At 37.1% G+C, this 25,500-nt stretch overlaps 1 protein-coding gene across 1 annotated transcript in view; it reads left to right on the top strand.

Annotated features, from left to right (window-relative positions):
- The window catches only part of NAALADL2 (N-acetylated alpha-linked acidic dipeptidase like 2), a 413,827-nt gene that overhangs the window by 258,344 nt on the left and 129,983 nt on the right, over positions 1 to 25,500 (top strand). The window contains exon 7 of the mRNA XM_077785540.1: positions 17,939 to 18,089. Coding sequence (XP_077641666.1) covers positions 17,939 to 18,089 — 151 coding nt within the window. The remainder of the gene's footprint in view (positions 1 to 17,938; positions 18,090 to 25,500) is intronic.

Here is a 25,500-nt window from a genome sequence, read left to right as displayed (position 1 = left end):
TCCTTAGCCTGTGTCTCCCCTGAATTTATCAGAATTCTCTCCTTTGAGTTACTTGCTTTTATTCTTTGTCCTTTTTCTCTTCCCCCAAAGACTAGATTTAGTGTCCTCATGTTCTTAACCTTCCCCTTCCTCAAACAGCCTCTTTAATCTGTGAGATATCACACAGTCTAAGGGATGGACCCTTTGCATTTCTTCTCTACTTCCTATGTTGGCAAATTCTACCTAGGTCTTCAAAAAAACTGCACTATAATAATAATGTATACCAAAAAATTGTTTATGTAATTGAGGTTTCACACTCATCAGTCCTGTGTTTTGAATGATTCTTTCTGAATCACTTTCTGATTTTTGATTCATGGAATCTTGCAGAAGCTGTTTTGCTCTTTAATGAATACTGAAAAAAATTATGTTTGTTTCAAAGAAAGACCATTGGCCTACCTTCATCAGAAAGTGAGATATTTGAGAGATTGGTAGACACAGTTCTCAGTTATATTCCTCTTGCTCTCACTGATAGCAATGCTTTCATGTTCCTTTTGAACAGAAGCAACAAACCATAATAGTTAGAGAAGCCTGGAGACACCCTGCCTGCATATCATAAATCTGATCTGGGTTGGGTGGACTAAGAAATGCACCCCAGCCCACTGAGGACATGTACCAGAGTTAAAAAATCAAGTTTCTCTGCGCAGATTTATGACCTAATGCTTCATCCTGAAGTCATATTTTAATTCTTTATTGGTAAACTTAGTTTAAACACAGCTGGGTAAAAAACAAATTGAAAGTACCAATTGTGATACATTTTCCCCTCAGTGTAGGAAAGAAAAATCAAGAAGTCCTACTGACTTGGGAAATCTGTAGTTGATAACTAAAAAAGCAGTCAAATAGAAAGTCACAAAAAGTGGTTTTGTGTTCCTGATTGGAACCAAGTCCCACTGAGCTCCTGTGTTCAGTTCCTAGAAGGCTGTTAGTATCCACAATAATTTTTAGCTGAGCATGTCAGTTTTTCTCCAACTTCATCCAGCATTTGAAGGATGATGTACTGTGACCTGTGCCACCTAAAAGTGAAACAGTGCCAGTGCAGTTATAAATCCAATCTGTATCTGTCCACATGAGTATGAAATAGTTGACAAAAATTTGCTCTCTTATCCCCTTAGTCAAGTGCACTGCAGTAAATTAAAGAGGGAATTCTCAGTCCACTTTTTACAGTAGAAATGGGAAAAAGTAATTTGCCCTTGCAAGCAGTAAGAAGAATATAAGGGGTGGGGTAGGAGAAAAGCAATTGATGTCTGGAAGGAAGTATAATTACAGTACAACTTGTCAATATTCTTGAGTAATTAACGTTTTGTTTGCATCAGTAAAGGGACTTCTGGTTATTAATCATTTCCTTTTTGCTTACAAACCCCTGGATTTGATTGCATGGAAGGACAGATGTGCTATTAGCAGAGTAAACAAGGGGAAATGTAAGTTAATGACCAAAAGTAGGTATTGATTATTCTGCATTACTGATGCCACACAATTTTCCCTGGATGTTTTGAGAAGGCACTGCTGGTGTTCCCAGCTGTAGTTCCTATTCTCTTTCTCTTCTATGTCAATACAGAAATTTCTGAAGTCCTCCTGGTGAATCAAACACTGAATTCTTCCCGATTTGACTCGGTGCTTAGTCCTGTTCTCTTCAGTAACCCTAAATGCTTTTATTTCTCTTGGGGAAGTGATTCTAAATATTCATACACTCAATTGGCTGTTTAATTGCACATTTGCTGCATGTATTGAATGTATCCTTTGAAAAATTAGTCCAGCTCCCATAATGGATTTCTCTTTCCTGAGGGGAAAGTGTTAGAGGAGATCTCCTCCTTTTAGTGCAATAAACCTGAGTGAGACACTAAGTGGCTTCCATTCAAACATGGACAATAGCTGAGCTGTCATAAAGAATTCATTGTGGAGTCTTCTGAAGCCCTTGTCTGATTTTAGAGGTACGAAACTCAAGCATAATTTTCTATTTTATCAAGCTCTTAAAAAGTGAGTAGTGAATGCAGTTATCCAATTTACCAAGTGAGCTCTATGTCCTGATCAATGGTGCAAAGTCAAGTGAAATGGATTTGCTGTGAGGCAACTGTTCTGAAGCAGAGCTGAGCAAAGATATCCATTGCCTCAGCTTGTACCCAAAATCCACACATGATCAGCTGCTTGTGTGCAGGGCAATGGGCAACACCACTTCTTTCCTTCAGAAAATCCAAACTTTCTTAATTTGCTCATCCTGCAGATGGATTGGTCATACTTTTGCTTGTGGTCTTGGCCCTTCTTTTGTTGCTCATATAGGGAATTATTTTTTCCTACCCAAGATGTGAATTGAGCTGGTCTTTTGCATTAGTAGAGCTTGGATTTCACAAAAGAGCCACTGACAGACAAATTATCAGGACCTTTTCCCAGCTCTTGTGTTTCCAGCACATTTCAACAGCAGCTGAGAAAGGAGGAAAATAAAATGGAAGCTCCATGGTCTTGGAGTAGGGATGAAGGGTGAGTATGTAAAATATCCAGAGCATCCCCGTCCAACAGCTTTGCACAGGAGAGGGAAAGGCCAGCATGGTACCTCCTGCTTATATTCGATATTTTTGGAATAGTGATCAGAGGAAAAGGTCATCTTTTTCAGGCAACAAGTGTTATATAAGTACTGCCCTCATTCTTTAGAGGGTTTGACTTGCATGGCATGTTCTAAAGTAGCTGCTGGTTTCTTATTTCATTAAGAAGTTATTATTCTTCTCTGACATTTTATGCTCTTTTAAGTCTTTTCTCCTCATTTCAGACTGCAGTTTATTTACATATCTGTGAACTGAGAAACTGGTTTGAAAGGTATCAAAAGTCACTATTCTTGAATAAAGTATTTATGTAAAACATTTAGAAGATTATAGAAGAGTTAGAAGATTATAGAAGTAAACAGTTCTATTCCTAGAATCAGTATTTTATTTGATAAACCAGAATGTCACAGATTACTCGATTCAAGAATGATTTTCATGCCTTGTGGCTCTTCAGGATATCCAGACCTTGGTTTGATTTTTGCATTGGTTCTGTGTGGCTTTAGAGACTCAACTCTGAGAATTTGTTCACAAAATCAACAATTGTGATTTCTGCATGAAAGTCTGAATTCTACCTTTTCAAATACACCTGTAATTTGCCACATGATCAGAACTTTGAGTAGAAACATGGACTTGCTGGATGCTGAGATATAACATTTTGATTTCCATCCATGGAAGTAGGGATACATATTTATACTTTACATTCTATAATAAGCAGCCTATGGACAATTTTTATCATTTTCCCTGGGATTACTTGAATTGCTCCTTTCAGATTGTCTGTAGCTGGATTTTGTGGACCATAGATGGTTAAAATATATAACTGAATGTCCTCCATGGAGTGGGAAGAGGTGGCTTTTAGCATTATATTTTTTAATTTTCTCTTTGACTGCAGAATGCCATGGAACACCAAAGTCAAAATTTCACTCTTAGCCATTTGGGCCTCTTGATGCATGTGCATGAATTTGAAAAGAAAAACACCAAGTCCATCATTATGAATATAATTAGCATCCTCTTTGCAAGTACAGCAATAACCACTTGGAATATTTTGTTTCGATTGCCAAAACATTAAACTAACCTTCTGTGCAGAAGGCAATTCTACCACAGCGAACATATTTTCACTTAACAGGAGAAGATTTCAATATGAGAACTCAGACATTTTAATTCCCTCTTTACATCTCAGTGAATAATTCACAAACAGCATGTGCAACAAAGTTAGACTGTTGTTTTCTCTTGATCTAAACCTAGCGAAATGGCAGCTTCCTTTGTATGTTATCCTGCTACATTCTCATATTTTTAAGTGAGTTTGGTTTTTGTATTTGGCTTCTGGGGTTTTTATTTGTGCTTTTTTTTGTTTTATTTCAGTATTGCACATACTCTTCTGAGAGCAATTCTCCATATTTGGAGTTGTGCTCATTCATGGTAATTGTTTTGTTGGTTTTTTTTAATTTTATTTGGTTTTTTTAAAAGCATTGATTGGAATGCTTTTTGATATATAGAATCAATCAGGGTTGTTGCAAATAAAAAGATTCTTGAACTTCCTTATGGTCATTGGGAAAGAAAACAAAAATCACATGATCACAGTCACTGGAACCTTAAGGAAAAAATGTTGGGCGCTACTTTCCTTGACTAATTTAAGGTGCAATTTTTCATTGTTTGTTTCAAATTTCACATCACTTGTACTTTCAGATTTCTTCAAAAAATCAGTCTCTTCATCAGATAAAGCACCCTTAACCAAGCAAACCCAAATTCTCACAAAGCTGCCCAGGGAAGCCTTGTAACTGTGAATAACCACAGAATGTGCATGGGCTGAGATCTGTCAGGGCAGCTCAGTTATGTGTAAGTACAGGTAATATTTTAGGTGGAGGACAGAGTGTTTGCACTTTGTGAAGGCTGGAGGAGTGCCTGCACTGATAGTTGAACATGTTATTTGTATTTTCCCACTGTCAGTTATTATGCACAAGAATTGTTAGCACACAGCCTTAGAGGTGACCTTGAGGTGACCTGGAGAGACCTCCCTTTCAATAAGATGGAAGCATATATTTCACTTCTGAGTCAATCTTGGTTTTCCCTGGAGTGGGAATTGACTATATTGCCTCTTATATCAGTATTCAGTTATATGTGATGGGTTTATGTTATAAAATGTCCACTGGGGAACTGACCTGACAACTCATTTCAGTCAGGCCTCCACTGTAATCTCAGAGGAAAAATGATAACATTTAATCCACTTAACCACCTGGGCACGTCCCGTTCCTGTTCCTCTTATTATGGAGTACAAGAAAAAAAGACAAGCCCAAATCTGCTGGTTCAGGCCATTCTTGGATTACAGGCTGAAGAAATCTTTATGAGACATTAGAGTTTAATTAGTCTGGAGCATCTGTGTAGAAATTACTGACACTTACCATGGTAAGGTGCTGCAATGTTCCTTAAAAAGGAGATACAAAGAAAGCATTTGGAATCTATTAGGAGAGCTGGGATCTGGCCTCCTCTTCCTGCCTTAGAACAGTCCCATTCAAAGCAAAATCTATTTTTTTCTTGGTTTGGAATACCTGAGAGGAGTCCAAGTATATTATTGGCAATCATAGGTGTCTTGACTCCCTGAAGTGGAGGATGTGTCTGGAGCAATTTAATTATAATCATGCCTGTTCTGTGAAATGGGATATTTCAGTTCTGAGTCTGTTTATCTCTGCAATAGCTTTTGGTGATGAGGTCCTCTAGGTAGATACTTAAACATTTCTTGATATAGAATTGGACATTGGAAACCAGGCATATAAAACTCTGGTAGTGCTTTACCATTTATTATGAGGTGGGAAAAAAAGAAAGATAGACAAAATATTCCAGCTTCAATCTAAATGTGAACAGCCCAGAGTAACTGATGGAATTCTGAAGGTACCACCTGCATGCTAAACATTAGTTTTCACCCTTTAAGGGTATTAGAAAGATTTTTTTTTTCTTGGACTCAAGATTAATAGATAGTGTGATGAGTTCTTAACAAATCTATGCTTCTTAAAAAACACCCAAACACATTTTAAGCTTTTATTCCTGAACTAAGCTAGTCAGTGTGTCGCGGTCAAGGTGTGTTACACCATGATTTCTTCAGCCTCTGAAATTGTTTGTAAAGGATGAGGAAAAAAGATGTCTTTAACATTACTATAATTATCTGTTATCTCATTAAATTTGAAAAGGAAAAAAATCCAACCCAATATGAAGCAATATCCCTCCAAAAGAGTGTTTTCTAGAAAATTTATGTTATTTTGTTGCAGAAAAGGTCTTAAATAGTAAGTCTGGAACTGAACATCAATGACTGTGAGATGAAATTAATATAAATATTTCCAAGACAGCCCTCAAAGTGTTAAGTTGTTTTCTAATAATCAAAGATTATCATACTGGGAGCAAAGAGCTGATCAGGGTTTTACTGTCAGAGCCGCCTCTGTAACTCAGTATCTTCATAGAATGGCATATGAAGAGATCATTCTCCTCAGCAATCTTGTGTGAAAGGACACTTTAGTAGATGCTGGCAAAACCTCTAAAAGGTAAATTTGATTTTAAAACCCCTGTCATCCTGCTCTAAGCATTTTAACTGTGTAGGCCCTTGTTAGAAAGATGAGTATTAATTAGTTTCCCTGTTTAAATAGTGTCTATCACTACAATTAACTATCTTTGTGTACTTTGTCTATTTTAGGATTAACCTTTAGTATTTGCTATCAAAAATAATAATAACAATTATGTGTATATTATTTTTCCATCCCCTGAGAGAATTAGCTTCATACACAGTGAATCACAGAATCCTTTAGGTGGGAAAGGACCTTTATGATCCTCAAGTTCCCTCCCCTAACCCACCACTAAACCATGTCCCCAAGTGCCACATCCTCACATCTTTTCAATCCCTCCAGGGATGGTGACTCCACCACTTCTGGGCAGCCTTTTCCAAGGCTTGATAACCCTTTTGGTGAAGAATTTTTCGTAATATCTAATTGAAACTTTCCTGATGCAATTTGAGGCACTTTCCTCTCATCCAGTCACTTACTACTTGAGAGAGGAGACCAACAAATAAAGGTCACAAAGCCTGACTTTGAGTTTCTTACCAAATAAGGGTTATTGACATTGAGGGTGTTACTTTGGTGTAAAGCTAAAGTTAAACGCAGGCTTAGGCACGAGGATTTCAGTAACTGCCAATTTTCTAAACAGAATGGATAGAGATGCATTTTCCAGTACTAAGTGATGCAAAAGTAATTTTGCCCTGTAACCCTGAACTGGTTTCCTTTTCACCTTTTTAGTTAGAAGCAATAGTAAGTACAAAATTAGTCACCACTGTCAGTCGACAAAGAGAAGAAATTAATGGCTGAGAACAGAAATTTCTGTTTGTGGAGCTTTTTTTTTCACTCTGTCTCTTTTGCAAACTTATTGCAAGATAAAATGTTTGTTCTGAACTTCGAAATATTCCTTGATTTTTTATAGATTTCTGACCTGGGCTAAACACCAGGGCCTGTGATTGTGGTCGTCGTTCAGTGTCACACCATTTATTCATTACCTGGTCCTGTTGTGTAACTTGGTGTTGAGATGCAGTTTTTATTTGGGTTTTTAAGCTGGAGGCTTTTGGTTTGGCATTTGTTTGGTTTTGTGATGGTTTTCAGTTTGTTTTTTTTCTTTTCCCTCAGAGTGAAGTTGTATATTCTTTAAAGGCTTTTTCTGCAAGTTGTCTTGGGAGTTACAGTGGTGTAACAGATGTTGATTGATCATGAGTTTTATTGTATTTCTTTTTCATTCATCTTATAACTGCAGTATTCTGTTTGTCATTTAGAAAATTTAGTGGAGCTCTAGGAGCTGTAAGTGGTGCTAAATCTTTTCTGTTGGCCCATCAGAAGGAACTGTGTTTTTAATGTACAAGGTTTCAAAAGATATTTTCTTTTGGTCTTTCCTTCCCCAAAAAATTGTCAGAGAAAGATAAAAATAATGTGCTGTCAATGACCTAGTTGAGAAGAGTGACAGAGCAAGGGTTTTACTACCATATCTTTCTTAACCACCCTTGTATGACCTTGTTTGTTATGAGGGTCCTCCTTTCCTAATCACATGAAAAAAATCTTAGTGACAGCAAGTTGGACATACTTTTCACATTTTATATTTTTCACTTTATTTTTTAAGACAGGAGAAGGACATAATTTTGGATTGATGTTTTGGAACTAATTGTAGACTGATGTTACTGAAGAGGAGCTGGGGGTTGTTGGTTTTTTTCCCCTAACTGCTGGTGAATTAATGACTTTGTAGTGCTTTGTGACTGCCAAACTAATCCAGCTGCCTTCCCTCTTCTCATCAAGTGCTTCAACCTTGGACCTCCTTCATGTAGCTCTTTCTCCTATTTCATTTTGGTGAAATGGGCTATTTAGTAGGTCACAGGAGGAGGCAGAGCTCTGTTTTACTGATGTGCTGAGTGGAAAGCAGTGAAAAAGAAAGGACCTAGGAAGACACAAAAGCTGCACATGTTGGCTTTTTCAGCTGTTGTATCCTTTGTGTAGATTGCCCGCAGTTGTGCTGCACCAGAGTTATATATTAAGTGGTGCTTCAGTTTATTACATATTCCACTTTAAACCTTGATGTTCAGGAGGAAAGATGCATTCATGATATGTTCTGTCTAGCACAGTTCATGGATAAGTTCTTGTAGAAAAAAATTCTAGTTTCTGAAATGTCAGTGAGGAAACACAATCAAGTCTAGCCTAATTTTTAATTTCGGAATTTCTAGGGGAGCTTAGGAGCAGAAATCAGTACTGATAATTTATAAAGGACTTTTATTGCTAAGGTTTATAATAACTTCTTTAATATTTATAGTTCTTGAAATGACTTCATGCACTAGGGCACATTCTTTATGATCATTTCTTTTATCACTCCTAGTTTGTGACTGTTTTTCTAATAAGGAAGATAAATAAGTTAATTCTGAGTATTGATTTACTTAAAGCCATGCTAACCAAGTAGTTAAACACTGCTCTTTTCCATAAATGAAGCTAAAATATTAATTAACCAATTAATAATATTCACTTTTCCTAGTTGATATATAGATATGCCCAAGGCTTACGTATAGCACACTCTGTATCTTTATATGTCTACTTGGAAACATAAAATTAAATAAGATGTAAATTTAAAAATACATAGCAAAGTTATGCAGTCTCAAAAGACTGTTATATTACATCCAAGGCATTATTTTTTAAAAGCATGAAACCTGGATGCAATGTAATAGACCAGGAAGGAGTTGAGCAGGGAGTACTTTTTTTACTTAACAAAAAACCAAAGCAAAACACTAGAATTTTCTAGTACTAGTAATCGGTTAAGAATTGTAATAATAATAATAATAATAATAATAATAATAATAATAATAATAAAAGTGAATAGGTATTGGTTTTGCACAGGTCCACTGAAGGCAGCTGTTGTTTTAACAATCTAACATTTGGGGCAGTAAATGCGCCTTAATTGCAAATCTCTGTCTGATTGCTCTGTGGGTTCTGAGAGCATCTGTTGATGCCTTGGTGGATCCCATACAGCAGCTACACCCTTGGAGCTAGAAAAGTCATAATTCTACTTTTATCTTTGAGACAGAAGGATGGCTTGGGCCATTTTCATTTCAACATTGCTGATTTCATTTCAACACTTCTAACTCCCAGTGTTGGTACTGGAAAATATTCCAGGTACCCCAAGGATATTTACATTTTAGTTGAGAAAAGATTGTAGAGAGAATCAAATGTTATGAGTTTGCACTGCATATGAGGCACAGTGAGGGGTGTTTATACAAATTAGGTATTTCCCTTGCTCTCTGCTCATCTTCTCCCTTATTCCTGCTGATATTTCGTGGGGGGTTGGAATGAGAGGAGCTTTAAGGTCCCTCCTAAGCCAAACCATTCTGTGATCCCATGACTGGGATATCTCCAGCCTGCTGCTGGAGCCCAGAGTAAGAACAAAAAGATTGCAGAGAGTTGAGAGCCTCCTGAGGTTGGGAGCAGGTGCCCCAAATGTTTGTGGTGAGCAGAGTGGCTGCAGGCACAGTGGAACTGCAGCCACCTCCCCAGGGTGGCTGCTGCTTTTTGTGGTTTTCTGTGTCCTGCACAAAATTTCAGGAAGCTGAAATTGCAGCTTTCTGGGGGAGAAGTGCCCTGTGCTGGGTGCAGTGTTTGAAAATCAGATCTTGTTGATCTTAATTTCTCTAGTGGTAGGAAAATAAGTAAATAAGGGAAAAAAAAAAAAAAAAAAATGGGGGACGTTGGTAGATTTGACTTTGGTCTGTGACTCTGTTGGCAGTTCGGTGGATTTTGGTTTAAGAGTTGGGTAGAATGCATAAAATCCAACAAAGGGTCTAATCAGTTTATTCTTGATGATTTAGCAAGATTATAATTATATCTTTGTGTAATTGTTTTTTGTATGATGGATCTTCAGCTTTATTCTCTCTGTAATAGAGTCTAAACATAGACTGGAATAACCATAAACATAATCAGAAACAACAGTTTCAGTGGGAACAGGGAAATGCTATTGGCTTTCTGGAGGTTGCTCATCTGGACATTCATACAGCCTGTTTCTTTTTAATGTTTACGGCATATTTAATGATGCTTATTATGCACACAGTGTTCCTCTACATGCTTATTTAGAAGTGAGTAGTATTTCCTGAAGACGTAGGAATGCAATAGCAATACGAAAGGCTTTGTATTATATACTCATCAAATAATGGAGCTCTTTTTTTCTGGACTGTAAGCAATTCAATTATTTTGTTTCTGAAATAAATTAAGTAAAGCTTATTGAGTCCAATCAGCCCTTGTTTCTAGGGAATTGTAGTTCAATTTCATTTTTAATTAGATTGAACATTGTGAATTTCTTAGCAGTGGTAAGCAAGATCTGGCAATAAAATATGCACTCAATTTGTATTAAAAGTTGCTGAAATCTAGTACAGGGAACTGCCAGTATATCTGGCTTATGTTTAATTGTCCAAATATCCTATTGTGAAAAATTCCATTTTTAAAAACTGCTGATGTGTAACAAATTACTTTTCTTTGATAAAACTGTATAGAAGATGTGCAGGCAGCAAACAGAAGAAAAAGTATGGGACAGAACATTCAGTTCTTGATAAGCTCAATACCACATGTAGGAGCAGGGTGTTAATTTTTTTTTTTCTGTGCAAGGATTACAGAATTAAACCAAGATGATTTTTGGTTTGGAGGGGAAGTCTCCAAAGGTTTTTCCTCTACTGCCACAGCTGTCCACAGGTCATTGTGTGGATTCCAGTAAAACCAGCTCACCACAAGCTTGTGACCAGTTGTGACTACTGTCCTTGGATAGCACTTACCTGGCAGAGGAATGTACTTAAAAATATAATGGATGGTAAACTGATGTGCAAAGTACTCTGACTCATCACTGCCCTACAGCCCCATTGCTCAATGGCAGATTTTTGTGATTAACATTGTAAAGTGTCTTCCCCTTCCCTTCTGCTTTTCTTCCCACAGTCTGTAGGACATCCAAGAAATACAAAAGGAGACTCTCTCTTCCCTAAAAATAATTTTCTAGATAATTAAAAAAAGGGAAAAGTTTTGAAAATTGAGACTTGTGAAAGCCAGTTTTAGTTTGAAAAGTGATTACAGAAAATGCCTTAAACAAATCTTAGATATGCTTGTCAGATTCTTTCCACAAATAAATGCACTTCATGTTATCGTTTCTCTGGTAGTGACTACATCAAAGTCTTAAGCTGATGATACAGAGCAGCTCTTTGATTTTGTATTGTTCCTATATATGTCACTGTATGGCAGGAATAGTTTGATAAATTCCATTGCAATATGTTTTCCCCCTTCTAAGACCTTTATGGCAATAGCTTGCCATTTATGAGACCACTGTGTATGCATTTATAGCTGTTGCAAGTTTTATGCAGCTTAATCCCTTTCCCAGCCCTGTTTGTTCAATATAACAATGATGCTATTCCTCAGGCAAGGACAGTGTTTGAGCTGGAAAGAAAAGATGTGTTTCTTTTTATGGTCCCCATTAAACTGGCTGCATCCTCCATCCCTTTTACAGCCTTAGCACAGAGCCTTGAGGGTTGATCAGCAAAAGGCAAAACCTCTTCACACAGAGTTTTGCCTCCAAATTCCTTTGAACATCCCTTGATCTTTGTGATTGGGAATCCTGAAGCCTGATTAAACATCAAGTGCAGTATTCAAAATACAAGGTGAAACCAAACCTTACTTTGTTGAAAACTTAAAATTTGGAAGGGTGGCATATAGATGAAGATATGTGTATTTAAGTGGTTTTTTTCCACCTTGAGTTTAGTTTGTGTTACCAAGCCCCTTCCAAATGCTCTGTATTACAGTAGGTAAATGAGAGGGTAGCAGCATCTGGTTATACCCACAGTATCTTAATCTTACTTTTCTACCCAGTCTGCTACAGAAATAAAAAAGATGCATCAGTGAGATCTTTCAATAGTTTAAATGTACCTTGCTCTTGCTTCATAATTGTGCCTACTGCCAATTAGTCAAATGAGATGGGAGATCCTTTTAGAACATCATGGTTTTAATTGGGACTTCAGTAGAAAAGAGTAATTAATAACTGTTAACCTGTCCAGTAAAGCTGTGTCTCAGATTAATGAACCATGTATTTGCACATTGCACTATGAATTTAAAAATGCAGCAGTTAAAAACTGATTACTGTTATTTGTCTAATTAATGCTGATCATTGCACTGAAGTATAATGACAATAGATTTTTAAAACATTAATATATTTGATTTTACTCCAAATAATATGTATTAGGTACAAACATGTATTTTTTAATGTATTTTTGATATACAATTTTTTTTACTGATTAGTTTTTCTTTATTTTTGTTTCCATGCTCCATATCTATTATGGCCTTGAATATAAAATTCTGCATGCATTTTTCTGAGGTTTACCTGGAAGAGACAGAGAAAAGGGATCACAATTATATAGAGACAACATATAAACAGGATATTGTTTCTTATTTTATGAATGTGCTATGTCCATGGTTTGCTTTGTTAGCACTGACTGGATTTGTAATAAAAAGTGAGATTGTGAATCTGCCTACAGGAAGAGGAAGAGTTTTGGCCTGAAGTTACAAGGAGGAGGTTGTATGTTAGAGTAACAACCTGATCCCAAATTAACTTTGCTGTTAAAGGCCTTTGTTGTCTAATGAACTGTGATGTCATTAACACTTATTGTGTAAAATACAATCTTTGCAATTCTGTGTGCAGCTTTAAGGAGATTTTAGTAGTGTAAGCTGCCATTTTAAGTGTTTAAAAAAAAATCTCCCTAAGACACTGCAAGTGTTTGTAGCTGAAGCATGTTTTATGTGTTTATTTAGGGTTCTTTTACTTTACCAGACACAATTTTGATATAGAAAAACCTTCAAAAAATCTCTGAGAAGTTTCAGTGAGCAGGCTAATATTATCTGTTAGTGTGATTATCTGAACAGCAGTGAGGATACACTTTCAACAGTGTGAAGTCCATTCACATAAATGACTTCTGAAGATGAGAACTACATTTTTAGGCACTTTTAACATCAGACATCAAGGTGTACTTAAAGGGCTTTTTGAAATGTAGACTTTTAAAATATACTAGCATAGTACATGATATATAATGAGATAGAAGAGAACTCTTAAATACTGTCATGCAGCTAATTTATATTGTTTTATTTACTATTATGTAAGGATGGAAAGTGTAATAGAGTTGAAAGCAGAATTATATCAGATAAGAAAATGCCACTGAATTTGTATTGACCCTAATAACAGTAGGGAACCTATAATAAAATTAAGATCTGGATAATTTTTTTTTTCCAGCGCTAAAATTTGATTTGAAAATCTCTCTACAAGTGGTGGAATGTGTTTGGAAGTTGCTGTATTTTAAATCAAATTTTCCAGACACATTGTTAGTGCTACTTGTTTTGAGTAAGAATGGAATCTTCCACGATGGCAAAGTCACTTGCTATATAGAATTGTAAGCCAATGTATCTTGTACTGAACTGCTTTATCTTAAATAATGTATGAGTCAATAAAAGAACAGGTTGTTCTATGGATTAGTGAACAGGTTTTTCACAGCTCTGTTTCCTGAGGCTGGATTCTGTGGTGTCTAATCTGTGGACAAGTTTCTGAATTCCTTTACATCTGTCACTCTGTCTCTTGATCTCTTCCATGTTTTTTTTTCCCATTCCATTAAGGAATAAGCTCTTCAGTTTTTATTAATGCCTTCTGAGTCATGTATTAACAGCATCTTCCTCTTGTCTGCTCAGTGTCCCATTTTCATTAGGCTTGCAGGGAATATACTGAGATACTCCTGTGAAATAAGTTTTCTACGGTGGCTCAGTCATTTCTGTGGATCAGGACACATAAATGGACAAGCTTAGAAAGTGGACTTAGGCAATATTTGTCAGTAAAAGGGCTGGTGTTTACCTCATAAAGCACAAACTGCACAGCTGTAAAACATCATGAGGGGGAGAACTGTGTGTACAGTGGGTTCTCAGGAGACTTGTCCATTCTTTGGAACCACTTGCAAATATGGTGAGAAGAATTGCTAATAATGAGAAGCTATTTGAATATGCAATTAGTACGTTGATCTAACCCACAGTTAGTTTCATAATCTTCTTTTCTTTTTTTCTGGAGCATTCAGAAGCCTTGTTAACCATCCCTGTTAGGAATCATGCATTGCTACTTTCTAAATTATTTGTAGCAGAACGTTGCTGGGAGTCGAAACAAAGGAGAGGGAAAAGATGGCATGCTTATTTAATTGTCTTTAAACATTAGGGTCTTGCAGGATCAGAGGTGCTAGAAACAGGATCTGAGCTGTCCAGATGCAGTGAGAGAACAGTGTAGGAAACCCTCTGTACTCACAGTTGCTGTAATCCAGGTGAGACCAAAGCGTGATGTGATTTTCTGCAATCTGCTTATGAAATGACAGCTTAAACTCAACCCCAGACGTGGCTTCCATGCACAGAACATCTGAGTAGTGCTGCATCAGTCATGCTTTATTTTCAGCTGGAAAGAGAGGGCACTTCTGGAGTAGCTCCATGCCTCAGTGTGCATGGTTTTAATTTTCCGAAGCTCTGGGATTAGCAGGTAACCAGTCCAGTGCAGCCCCTGGAAAATAATGAAGGCTGATTACCTGATTGGTTTTGTGCTGTGTGGTGTCCACAGGGTGCAAGGATGGTCTGAGGTGAGAAGAAGAGAGCAGGGAAAAGATCTTCAGAGAGTCAGACTTTGCACTCAGGTGGAAGATAACAAATCCAGCTTGAGGCCAGTACCTGCTGCACTGCTTCCCTGCTTACCAGCAGTCACTGCTGGGCAGCTCCAGCATGATGCTGGAGAGTCACAGAGGCTGCAGTCTGTTCTGTTTGGTAGGTTTGTTCTGTGTTCAGATCATTAATATGACCCCTAATTAAGTGTTCCTTCAGGTGCACACTGGCCTCAGGTGAGCTAAAACACACTGAAGCCACCTGTGAAAGGTGGTGGCCCCTGTTTCTTGTTGCTTCTTTTCTTTTTCCTCAGCAAACAGTCATGCTCAGCTTGCTTATTTTGGACCTAATACCTGCCAGTAGGTTTGTGGCCAAAGTCCCACAGTAAAGCTTGTCTGAAATGTGGAGCAGATTGCAGTGCTCAGTTACCTGTTTGTCAGTGCAAAAGGGAAATGTTTCCTCTCCCACATCTCAGAGATGTTAAAATGGAGAAGGAGCTTTGAGTTTTCCCCTTAGAGCCAAACTGAGTTCTGTAGACTGTTGCAATCTGTCTTTTCACTGCCTCAGCCATATCATCTTTAAAAGGCAATTTAATGGTGCCTGGTGGTGTGTAGAGTTTACAAGGCTAAACTGTCCCCAGGTACACGACAGAGCCTTTGATAAATCAGCAGGTGTCTCATATTAGATTAAATTGAGTCCAGAATGTTTTATGGGGTGATTTAATATACTGAATTGAAACAGTCACATTTTTTAAGGTAACTCTAAAAATGGAGGACTTAAGCAGCCATAAATAACTAAAGGGTTAACAGAGGGCAGCAGAATCTGTTTCCAAGGGTTCTGCTGTTTCCAGGTTTTTCTGAGAGGTTTATGGTTTTGGAAGAGGAGCAACGCATATATCCAGAATCATAAGGAACAGATTTTGCTGTTGGATGGTTTTGCAATCTAAAATAATCCATTAATTTGAGTAGATGTGCACTGGTTTACCTGAAGGAATTAATCTACAATCTTGTGCCTTGTAAAAAAAATATGCAGAACCTTCTTTGGCTTCTTTGTGCTCAGACAATTTATGGCTGGTAAAGTGTTGACGTATCTAAGATGAAAATGGAGTCAACAATGCACATTATTGTTGATATAGTTGTGCTGTCACTGTTGTAAAGTTAAAAAGCAGCAATTATAGCTGAAATCTGAAAGCTGTTTTGTAATTTCACATGTGTGACACAACTCCTTACTAGAGATTGTAGCCATGGTAGCAGTGGTTACTGCACTTTGTGAATAGCAGATATGTAGTTACTTTCTCTCACTAAAACTGAGGAATTTAATACTGGGGTTTTTTTGTGTGGTTTTTTTTTTTTTTCTTTTTTTTTTAAGTGCAAAGTTTTTGAAACTCTCTTTTAAAAAGAAATTGTATTTCCTGTTTTGTGTGCTACTAAATTAACCGGGGATTAATAAAAAGATGCTGGATATGGAGGCAGGAAAAGGCAATAGTTATTTTAAATCCTGCCTGTTATATCATTTAGCTATGATGTGTCCCTAGTTCTCCCACCCTGCTTTTTGTGCAATCAAATCCTGTCTGAATATCTGAATATCTGAATATGAACAAGAATTGAAAACAGAACAAAACAGTAATAAATGAACCTACCATTTGGGAAATACCTATTCCTGCATTACATTTAAGGTCTGTAATATATTTTTAAGCATCTGAGCTAATCACCTTCTCTCATTCTCCTACTCATCTGACTAGAGTTCTCTCAAAGCATCCTTTTTCATCTGTGCATTGCTTGTTTGTGTAAGATAGGTAGGGTTAAGTGACTCACAGGTTCAACTTGCATCTGCTTATCTGAATTCAGAAGAGTGTCAAGGTCTTAGCAAAGAACAATATTAGATGTATTTACTTACAGAAATGGCAAATAGTGGTTCGCTATTTTTAGCATATTGCAAATTCTAGGCTGCTATTTTTATATTTTTTTCTGTCTTAGCTGTTGAGTAAAGCAGAACTGAACACCAAATGCTTATGAGGCTCAAACCATAGATGCCATATATTCATGTAATTTACCTACTTGTAAAGCCACAAAGAATTGTGTATAAACGTTCCTTAATACCAGCAGCAAGGAGATAAATTGAAAATTATATACATACAGAAGATGAAAAAGAAGGTTCTAAAATGCAGAAGGAAGAAGACAATTGAACTGAGAAACAGAGGTGTAGTAAAAAGTCCTCAGGTTCCTGTGAAGTCAAGAGTTGTGTAAAAACATCATATACCTGAAGTTATTCCTCAGACCATTTAGAGACATTTGGAAAGTCATCAGCAGAGCAGCCCAGTGAATAGTAAGATAATTCTTAAATACCTGAATTACTTCTGTCTGAAAAATTAATATAGCTTTGTATCAGTGAGTAGTCTTCAGGCAATTCCAAATATGCAGAGCATTACCCAGAAAGGTCATCTCATTTCATGGGGGTATGTGCCATATTACAGTTTGATTTCAGCTGTTTTGGAATAAAATCCTCTTATTTTTCAGTTCTTGATGAAAGAAAAAACCTGAGTTTTTCCAGTCAAAAAAGCTGCTGCAGGTTATGGTACTTGGATGCTATTGACCTTGAATTTGGGGAAGTTTGTCTGATATTCTGGCCCAGATCTGTGGGTATTTGGAAACTCTAATTGCCAATTCCAACTCAATCTTTGATGTTCTAATGACAAAATAAAAGCTATTTGTCTGACAGGGCGCAGATCCAAACATTTGGGTAAGATAGACTGGAGTTTTTTAATTTAATTTAATTTTTTTAAATGTTCTGTAAACTCCTGTTTTCTCTCTTAATTGAAGAGTAACTGTGTCCAGAAATCCTGATGCCAGCAAATATTCAGTATGTTCAGTATGTGCTGTGCCCTTGAAGAGGTAAACTAAGCAAGAACATCTTGCAGATAACAACATGAAAAATAGGGAAAGTCAACTCAAGATGTTTTAGTGATATTATTTTCAAAACTGAGGCATTCTCAGGGTGGTGTTTATATCACAGGTAAACCTGTTAAGGAGCTACAAGCACTTTGTCAGTGCAGCTTGGTACAGAGCAATCTGTGGTGAGAACCTGGTGCATGGGAAAGTCTCTATCACAGCAGTAATTAAAAACCAGTGATGTGTTCTGACACTGCTGTTGTTAATGGTCACCTGTGCTGCTTTGTTCCCTCAGCTTTCTCTGCTGGAAGATGCAGGGTTTGGTGGTGCTCTGGTTTACACTGATCCTTGTGACCTGCCAAAGACTGCAGACCTTGCTGATAAAGCTTTTATGGTCTCCTTGAACAGCGGGGGAGATCCATCCACGCCTGGTTATGCCAGTATTGGTAAGTATTGGGCAGGGCTGAGCCACTTCCTGTGCACTTTAATGCTCTGTAGGTTGTAATATGGGAATTAAAACACTAAACCAGATCTTGCTAGAAAGAGAGGCTCTGAGTAAGGAAACACTGTGATGGAATCCAGTCTCAAAAGTGCTTTACATTCTTGGCACAAAGTCTGCACTCTCAATAGTTTATTGTGCTTTGTATTTGAGTATTCACACACTGAACCATTATTACCTGCTCATTCTTATCCCATGAACAAGAGCCAAGACTGAAGTACTGATCCTGTAGAGCATATTCCACAGGATCCGTCCCCACCAAAAGAATTATTCTCTACATTCTGTCTTCCTCTTTCATAGTATCAGAAATTAAAACTTTTGATCAGTAGGTACAAGTTAAATGTCATTAGATATTTATATTTTTAAAGTATTAAGAGAAAATAATGTTTATAGTATCTATATGCTACTATCACTTGAACTGGACCTGTTCATTTAGCCTTGCTCAGCAAGAATTGGTTATTAATTATGCTTCTCTAAATAAATGTATTTTTGAAATATGAGAAATATGAAATTAATTTCAAGGAACATCACCTTATATAATTTTACTTGGGGTGTTTTTGAAGCAATGTTAACAAAAAATAGAAGCAGCAGCATATTTGACTTGTATGTGCTGCTTAAATCCCCATTCTGGCACTTCAGTGAAGGTGTGTTCTGCTTCTCTGCAGCTTTTTCAGCTTTACAGCCCTTTTTACTATCTAACTATTTGGAAATGTATTAAGCAGCAGTCTATGAGTTTGTGACAAGGCTTCATCAAGAATATTTTGTCCGGTTACTGGCTCAGACATCTGAAGTTTGACTTGAATTGGCACCAAATCAACTGTGGCAACGTGGAGATACGTCATGCCTAGAATGGCAGAAAATAGAAATATTTGCCTGGTTGTCAAAGAAGGGTGTTAGCTATTCACAGCATGAATGCCTTGACAGCTCAGTGGGGAAGAAATTGCACATTTTCTCAGTGTCTCAGTGTACCTGACCCAGTGTTCTTAAAAGTGCCCTGGGAGCTACAGAGGTAAATATAACACTCTTCAAGCTTTATTCTTGCTCATTTCATGGAGCTATTTGAAAAACAGTTTGTGGTGTCTCTGTCTGGCTGACTCCTTAATGTTTTATTTACCCTACATGAAAAGTAAAGCTAATTAAAACAGATACACCAACATAAAGATGCCACTTCAGTGCTTAAACCTTATGTGTTAGTTTTCTGTCAGTAAATGTTCTCATCTGCAGTGTGCATTCCAATCTCAAGTTTGGGAAAGAGAAGCTTAAATATATGGACAATGGTGTTACAAGTGCATTGATAGTTTCTGGTAGAAGCCTTAGTGTGTCTTGTTTGTGGTTTTAAATCTCTGAGCACCATTCATAGGCAGGAGCAGGTTATCATTTATATTTTGATCATCGAATGCCATGGAAAGAGCTCAGAGGAATACTTGAGAAAACGCTTTTGTTTATGGTTTTGTCACTGGAAGTAATTCCTATATTTCTGATGATGATTTTGCTTCTCTGAGGACTGTGAATTGACTTCCTTAGAGGTGGCTCATGCCTGGGACAGACACAAACCCATCTGGAGTGCAGGATTTTCCCTGGGGGATGCCCTTGGATGTGCAGTAGTTAAACTGCCTGGTGTGGAATAAAAGAGCCAGGGAGCCCGTGCTGCCCCTTTCCCTTTGATTCAGAGTGTAATAAGCACTGCAAGAGGTTTTATTGGAAGCTCCTGCTTAAGTTATTGGCATATCTTTGTCACCATCTGCACTTCACACTTTGCCAGAAGAACTGTTACTATCACAATCTCGACTCTGCTCCTACCAGCATTCTCCCTTTTACTGGGAAATTCCTGGTAGGATGAGTGATCCAAAGCTAGACTTGTACATGGTGAATTAAAGGTAGGAAACGTGGATTTTTGTGCTGCTGCCTTTGTATCTCATGTTCTTTTAGTCTGAAAACAAATTTCTGTGCTTCAGTATTTTCCTAGAAAAAAAGTCTTTGGGAAATGGTATAATTTACAGATCTTTTCTCAAAGTTGACAACATTTTAAAATGGGATTTATGTGATAGTTCAGAGAGAATTTTGGAGTTCTCATGGGGTTTCAGCTCACATTTTATGTTTCATGAAGATTAAATGCTGCAGTTCTGCATATGAATCATCTCAAATGTATAGAAATAGCTTGAGGATGGGTTTGAGATGCCAACTACCTACAAGCAGAATGATTTTATTGATCTCTGTTTAACAAAGGGGAAAAAGTAATGATGAGAAGTGGAACTGAACAGCACTTATGTGAAAGTTTCTGCAGCTCTGTTTCATAATTTAATTCTTCTGTTCTTAAGACTCTTCCAATCCTAAGTCCTATCAGTCCTGAAACAATCATAGGATCCTTTATGAGCATCATTTCTCTCTGTGATTCTGACTGCCAAAGACTAGTGTCCTCCACTTCTAGAAATCTTTTTTCTGTGTTGCTGCTTTTGAAATGAACTAGATCCAGGGGTTGGAGCCCAAGGAAGTAATTATACAGGATTAAGAAGCTTGATGAGGAAATAAGAGACTTGTGTAGCAAAAAATTGTCTTGAAAACAAAGTTTAGAAGAATAGTATAAAACTTGAGTGCTTTCCCCATCTAGTTTTCTTTTTCCAGTTTGACTTTTTGACTGCTGCACTTCCTTTCACCCACCTTCTTATGACAGACACATATTGGGTTTCTCCATTACTAGACTTCAGAGCTGTTTCAAATCAAATTTGTTTCCATACAGGAAATGGCTCAGTAAACAAAAATATGGATAGAATCTATTTGTCAATCCTACTATATAAATGGAAAAGTGGCACTGTGATAAGCACGAAGAGCCCTGCCCATGAGATAAGGTGCCTCATAATAGAATCCCTATCTGTGCAGAGGGGGAATAGAAATTATTTCATGAAGAGTTCAGATGGCATCATAGAAAATACTGTGAGCTTTAAAATGCTGAAATATAACAGCTGTAAAATATAATCTTATGGTATCAGCTGTAGTTTGAAGTGTAATGTTGTTTTAGGGAATTGTTATGCAGAGGTTATAACAGTAAAAAAAAAGGGGTGTGTTTGGAAGTAATGCATGGTTCAAGTTATGGTTAACAGCTGGTCATGTGAGCCATATTAAAGGAATTTGGGTGAAAAAATCAGTGACACGGGAAATGCATGATGTCCTTAGAATTGTGAATAGTGAGCATGATTCAGACAGAAGAATTGACATGAGCATTCCTCAAACATTGCTAATAGGATTTGATCTCAGAGGCAGGGACAAGAAAGGTGGGGAATTGTTAAGGATTTGATCCCCTGCAGGTCACAGCTGAGGCCATCAGCAAAGTCAGTGATGCCTCTGAAAGTGTATTTAAAAAGGGACAAGGTTGTTGGACAGGCAGGGGAGTGAAACTGAGCCTGGAAAAGGGCAGGGTGACAGTGCTGTTCTAATCTTTTTGGCTTGTTTCTCACTGTCCAAATATATTTTAACTGGCAGTTGCTAACACTGTTTTGCCCATGGTGGTAATTGATAAGTGATCTCTCTATCTATACCCTGTTCAATGATTTTTTCCATCTTGCTTTCCTCTTACCCTGTGGAATAGGGATGATGAGAGCATGGCTGGGTAGGGTCTGAAAACTGGCCAAGGTCTACCCACCACACTCAGTTCAACAAAATTTAAACACCCAATATGCATTATAAAAACCCCGTGACATTTACCTCTTTAGAAATGTTCCATTCTTGAATTAAGCTTAGCCAGTTCTTCTACAGCAACCACAGGGAGCTGCTGCCACTGCTTAGAGTGTGGGTAAGTGTATGTCTGTTTATTTTTCAGTCAGCCCTGTGATTCTGCAGGTTTAGGTGTGCCCTGCCTAATACCTGAGTTTGTCCTTTCTGTCCTTCACTTCATGATATTTTACTCCTCTGAAGCCAGCAGCTGAGCAGAAGTTAGCTGGAAAATAGAACGTTGTGTAATGGTTTTAACCATGCATGTGCAACATATGTTCTAAAATGGTTTGTTATAAATCATCATGACTTTTTACAAGATGTCCTCAGCCCTGGTTTGTCATTTCTTTTTGAAAACAAAACACAGTCACAATAATTTATTTTCTATGCTTGCCTCTGCCACTGTGGAAATGATTCTGGGAATATTTTTGTCTTTTCTCTTTCAAATTTTGTGCTTGCTTTCTGCTAATAACATTGGATAAATGAAATACAAAGATGATTTGTTGTAACATGACTGTCTGCAGTCAGGCTTCTGTGCACTGTGTTTTGATTTTCCTTGAGGACAGATTGAAGCTGAGAAGAAAGAAAAGCTAAAGTTTGATATTACAAACTCTTGATAATTTTATTTTGGGTTTATGACATAATTTCAGTGGTTGCCATAAAAAATGCAGAATTTATCAGACCAACTACGCTGCTCTATCTGATATACCGTGTTATTTTCTGTATGAACAAAAATCAGTGCTAATGCAATAGAGAGGTAAATCTTTGGAAATTATTGCCCTTTGAATTGTGAATGCAGCAAGTAATAATTTCAGCAGATTGTCGATAATATCTATAGCACTAATGGTTCAAGAGGTGTCTAAATCCATGATCTGCCTCTTGAGATTTTTCAGGATATAAAAAGCAAGTAAGTTTCTATGTAAGTATCAAATTATATGTTCTGAGATTTTTGGATTTGTGGGTTTTAGTTTTTAGTTTTACCACCCGTCTAGCTTTCAGTTAGGTTTGCATGTATTTAAAACTGACAGAATTAGTTGGACATTGAGATATTTTAGGCTAACAGGTTTGAATGTCTGAACCTCCATATTGCATATCACATATCACTTTATCTTCTACTAAGCTGCCTATATTTTTTTTTCTTGGAAGCAAATTTGAATTGAAAACATGGTGATTTTATTAATTACAGTATTAAAAGAGCGGAGAAATCATTGGCAATGATACTGGAATAGCTTGCTAGCACTGTTTTTATCATTTGACTTTTGCAAATGCCATCCTGAAACATATGGTCAAAACTTGCCTCAGTTTCAAGCAGAAAGTTATTAAAAATTTTGAATTTGTAAGAGAAATGGAATGTACAAGTGATGAAGACAAGGTTATTTGAAAACAACAAATCAGCACTTCTTATGCTGCTAAATTAGCTCAGTGGAAAACATAATGACTAAATTCTTCCTGATGCCTTATAAGTTTCAGAGGACTTCTCAATGTTTTCAACATTTCAGACTGTTTCAAACTACTACTAAACAGCTGTGACTCACTACAGAATGATTTCCAGTGAAGCTGCTTTTTTCTCTCATCCAGCAAAAATAACATTTTAAATGGAATCCAGATTAGACTTTTGAAGCTACCCAACTCACAAGTGAATTTAGAATATTTGAATCTTTTGTGCAGTCATGATTGCAGTGAATCCTGCCATAGCTTTACTGACATACTTCAGCCCAGCATAATTTGTGCAAGTGAGCTGATTTATTATGTGCTCACAAAACAGCAAACATCAGTGCCTGACACTGAACCCAGCTGGTGTCTTGGAATCTGCTCCTGCAGAGTCTGGTTGGAATCAGTTTTCTTTGCACAAATTTGGGATGGGAGGCTCCTTTTTATGCACTACATGCTCTGTGGCCACTTTGCTACTTGACACCCTTCTCTGGTATTGTTGTGTTTTTTCTTGGTTTTGTAGGCTGCAAAACTCTGGTTGTAGTATTGTAATAGAACCACCTCAGTGTGCTGTGCCTATCTTTCCTGTGCTTCTAATAGTTGAGTCTAATTATCACCTTTCTTTCACTGCAGGTGATATATTGTACATTTAAAAAAAATGATACTTCTCAGAATTTAAGATTCCCTCCAAATAAGACTGTTAAGACAGTGTAGTTTTAAAACTGGCTGTTCATTTTTCAATGAAAAGTTAAGTTCAATTAAAACAAATGCTTGGTGGCAAAATATTTTTGTGATTTTAAGCTGCGTTTAGTGGTTTATTAAGTGTTAATTTACTTTTGTACACAGAAAGGAGATTTTGAAAAGACATTAATTTTTTTATAATGTTTTTGTTAAACTGAATTTTTTCCACGTAAAAGTTGACAAAATATATGGAAGAGGTAAAAGAGTTATGTGCTTGAAAAATTTGAACATTTTGGACCCAATCCTCTGTAAGTTGTGCCTTTTTCAAATTGATTTTGTATGTACAAAGCAAGTTTTTGAAGAAGACTCTGTTTTATTCAAGCATGCTACTAAGATGATGTATCAGAGAAAAAGACAGGTATTTCTGGCAGGTTATTATCTATACATAATTATTAATGGTGCTGTAAGTGCCAGAAACACGACTCATAGTGCAAACTCTGGTCAGATTCAACATTAATTCTGTCCAAAAGGGAAAAATGTCAGAACCAGAATAGATACACGTCTCACAGGAAGATAAAGCAGATTTTATATCTATATATTTATACGCACATATACACATATATGTATGTGTGTGTATATATATATATATATATATATATATATATATGTACACACACATATATGTGCGTGTGTGTGTATATATATATATATATATATGGAATTGTGTTTCCTTATAAAGCTTGCCTGTCTTTCTCATACATTTGTAAGTATCTGTATTACTGTGGTATTTTATCCTCCCTCCTGTGCTGAAGCTGGGATACCACAATGTAACTCCCACACGTTGCAGCCAGAACCTGCAAGTACACCTGCACAGCAGCAAGAGCACCATAAAGTCAGCTGGCTGATTGTTTAAGCAATTAAAGATATAATTACTTTTATAATTGGATTTTTTTTCCTACTGCTGTTTGAATACTGAAAGCCAGACTAAACCAAACCATCTTTAACATGACTTGATCTCTGTTCCAGCCCACTGCTTTACCATATCCAGCAGCTGCAAAAAAAAGAGATAATAGCACCTCTTCCTACTTTCAGACAGATAGGAACTCCCCCAAAAGAAAATCTAATCATCTTGAAATGGAGATGTGGAAAATATTTCATTGTTGCGTGAACGACTACTATCATATTCTGTAGTATTCATCTGTAGAACTGTGAAAGACATGAGTAATTCACTGCAGTTTGGGTTTGGCCAATTTTCCAAACCATTTTGGTTTTGTTGGGGTTTTTATATTTTTTTTAGACTTGCAATGATTTCTTTTCAGAGACAGAAAAGTGCTCTGCCCAGGGGAACTGGGAGGAGGTGGTGTGGGTGGGAAGGGGAAGGGGTTGATTTCAGTGACAGTGTGCTCCAGGGTGTGGTGGCTCATGGAGTGCCTGGGATGTCCCTGATCCTGGGTGAGTAAAGGGGCTACAGGAGAAAAGAATTGCACAATACTTGAGCTTGACAAGGGACCAGAGGAGATTGTTGAAGAACCAGCCATCTG

The sequence above is a fragment of the Lonchura striata genome, chromosome 10, assembly GCF_046129695.1.
Source record: "Lonchura striata isolate bLonStr1 chromosome 10, bLonStr1.mat, whole genome shotgun sequence".
NCBI classification, from domain to species: Eukaryota; Metazoa; Chordata; class Aves; order Passeriformes; family Estrildidae; genus Lonchura; species Lonchura striata.
This window is presented reverse-complemented; position numbering and strand designations above follow the sequence as displayed.